The 2,434-nt window shown below is 39.0% G+C and overlaps 1 protein-coding gene across 1 annotated transcript in view; it reads right to left on the bottom strand.

Moving 5' to 3' along the window:
* Positions 1-1,594: 1,594 nt before the first annotated feature.
* Positions 1,595-2,434, bottom strand: part of LOC105818259 (olfactory receptor 502-like) — a 9,715-nt gene continuing 8,875 nt past the window's right edge. Inside the window, exon 3 of the mRNA XM_012654195.1 lies at positions 1,595-2,434. Coding sequence (XP_012509649.1) covers positions 1,595-2,434 — 840 coding nt within the window.

Below are 2,434 nucleotides of genomic sequence, written 5' to 3'. Positions count from 1 at the left end.
TCCAGTGTAAGCATAACTGTTTTCCAATATTATAATCCTTTATTCTCTTACATTCATGTAGCAAAATGACCCAGCTAAAGTGAGTTAGTCATTGTTCCTGAAATATCCTCCACACTCTCCTGCTCATGGCCTACCCTTTTGCTGAAATTATTTTTCATCTACCAGCTATGTATCAAGTACACTCCCATGTGGCTTTGATTTTACCACTCTGAAACTGCTCTTGCTAAATTACCTACAGTTGCCACATTACCAAATCTCAGAAGGATTAAACAAGTACCCAGACTTTTTCATCTTGAATCACTTTCATTTTTGTATTCTGCAAAATTACATTCCTGTTTGGGTTTCCTCCTACCTCTCTTGCCCATTTGTGTTCATCTTTGCTAGATTTTGCAACTCTGCCAGACCCTTAAATGTTGGGCTGTCCCATAGTTTATCCTGTATATCCTTATGTTTACAGCCACATATGGGTCTCATGCAATTTCTTCCATTTAAATACTACTTAAATATTGTTCACTCTAATTTATACGTTCAACCTTGATTCTCCTCTGAGCTAAAAGACTTCTGCATTCAACAGTGGTAGGTAGTGAGTGTTTGAAGAACAGAGAGGAAAATATTTTTCTGTGGACATAGGTTTTAATTCTCTTGGGTATCTATCTAGAAGTGCAATTGCTGAGTCATAGGGTAACTCTATTTTTAATAGTTTGAGAAACTGTAAGACAGTTTTCCAAAATGATTGCACCATTTTCATTCCCTCCAGCAGTGTAAGAGGGCTCCAATTTTCCATGTTATCATCAATACTTTTTTTTGTCTTACTTTTTTATTCTAACCATAAAAGGGGGGGTAAAGTAGTATCCCATTGTGGTTTTATTTGCATTTCTCTGGTGACTCTCACAATATTTTTGAAGAAAATACATCAGCTTGTAGTTCAAGGGACAGGAACAGTGCAAAGTGAAAGGTCTGTGGACTCTTAGCCTAGACTGGTCAGGAAATATGACAAGAAAACTACTCAGCTGTAACATGGGCAGTATTGTTCTGGAAAAGGAAGGATGATCCAGACAGTCCAGTAGGTAGAGCCAAGATACACAGAGCCAACTTAACATGTACTAGGACTAGGCCCTGATAAAGAAAATAGCAATTTGTAGCCAGTTGGATTTGGCAATTCTATGGGCCGGTGTTTTCTGTGTGACTGCTATATTCACTCTTTATAAACAAAAGTGTTTATAAAAGTTTTCTTACCCCTCTATCAACAATGTCTCTTAGGTATATAGGGGGCCGGTAACTTGTCTCTTTAGCTCACATATCTTCGAATGAAATTATGACAGATGGCTACTTTTGAAAGAAATATGAATACACCTTAGAATTTTCAGCAGATTATGTATGTTTTCCTAATTATAAATTTAACTTAATCTTATTAGAAATAACTATGAGCCTGTGATTTACCTATTTGATATCTAAAAATCCACCCAATACTAAAAAAATGCTACACACTGGGTAATGATATATGGTCAGTTGTATTGTGACCAGAGAAAATTTCCTTTTATGACTGTATCTATGGGACATTATTGTATCAAATTCTACAAAATAACAGGTGTCATTAAGAAAATATTTTTCCTTCAAGCTTTCTCTTCAGAGCCCCCTTGATCTCCTTGTTCCTGAGACTGTAGATGAGGGGATTCAACATGGGGATCACCACCATGTAGAACACAGACACCACCTTGTTCTGGTCAGTTGAGTAGCTGGACTTGGGCATCACATAAATGAATGTAATGGTCCCATAGAACAGAGTGACCGCAGTGAGGTGGGAGGTGCAGGTGGAGAAGGCTTTGTGACGACCCTCGCTGGATCGCATCTTGAGGATGGTGATGAGGATGTAGATGTAGGAGACGGCTATGACAATCACAGTGACCACAATGACAGAGCCAGCAGAAAATGAAGGAACAGCTGCAGGGATACTGGTATCAAAACAGGAGAGTTCAATTAAGGGAGCAAAATCACAGAAAAAATGATTGACTTGATTTGGCCCACAGAATGATAAAGAAAAGAAGGAAAAAGTAAAAGAGCAAGCATTAAGAAAACCACCTGTGTAAGCCACTATGAATAACTGCTCACAGACTTGAGTGGACATTTTGGTTGAATAAAGCAGTGGGTTGCAGATTGCTACAAAGCGGTCATATGCCATGGCAGCCAGAAGGAAGCATTCTGCTGTTCCAAAGAAAACAACTGAAAAAAGCTGGATGGCGCATCCAAGGTAGGAGATTGTATTTCTCTCCACCAGGAAGTTTACAAGCATGTTGGGGGTGACAGAAGATGAATAGCCTATGTCAGCAGAAGCCAAGTGGCTCAGAAAAAAATACATGGGGTGATGGAGCTGAGAGGAGATTCTGATTAGAATGATTGTGCTGAGGTTGCCAGAGATGGTCACCAGGTAAATGCA

Source organism: Propithecus coquereli, unplaced genomic scaffold (genome assembly GCF_000956105.1).
Source record: "Propithecus coquereli isolate 6110/MARCELLA unplaced genomic scaffold, Pcoq_1.0 Scaffold44, whole genome shotgun sequence".
NCBI lineage: Eukaryota > Metazoa > Chordata > Mammalia > Primates > Indriidae > Propithecus > Propithecus coquereli.
Note: the sequence above shows the minus strand (reverse complement) of the source record. Positions and strands in the feature narration are given on the sequence as shown.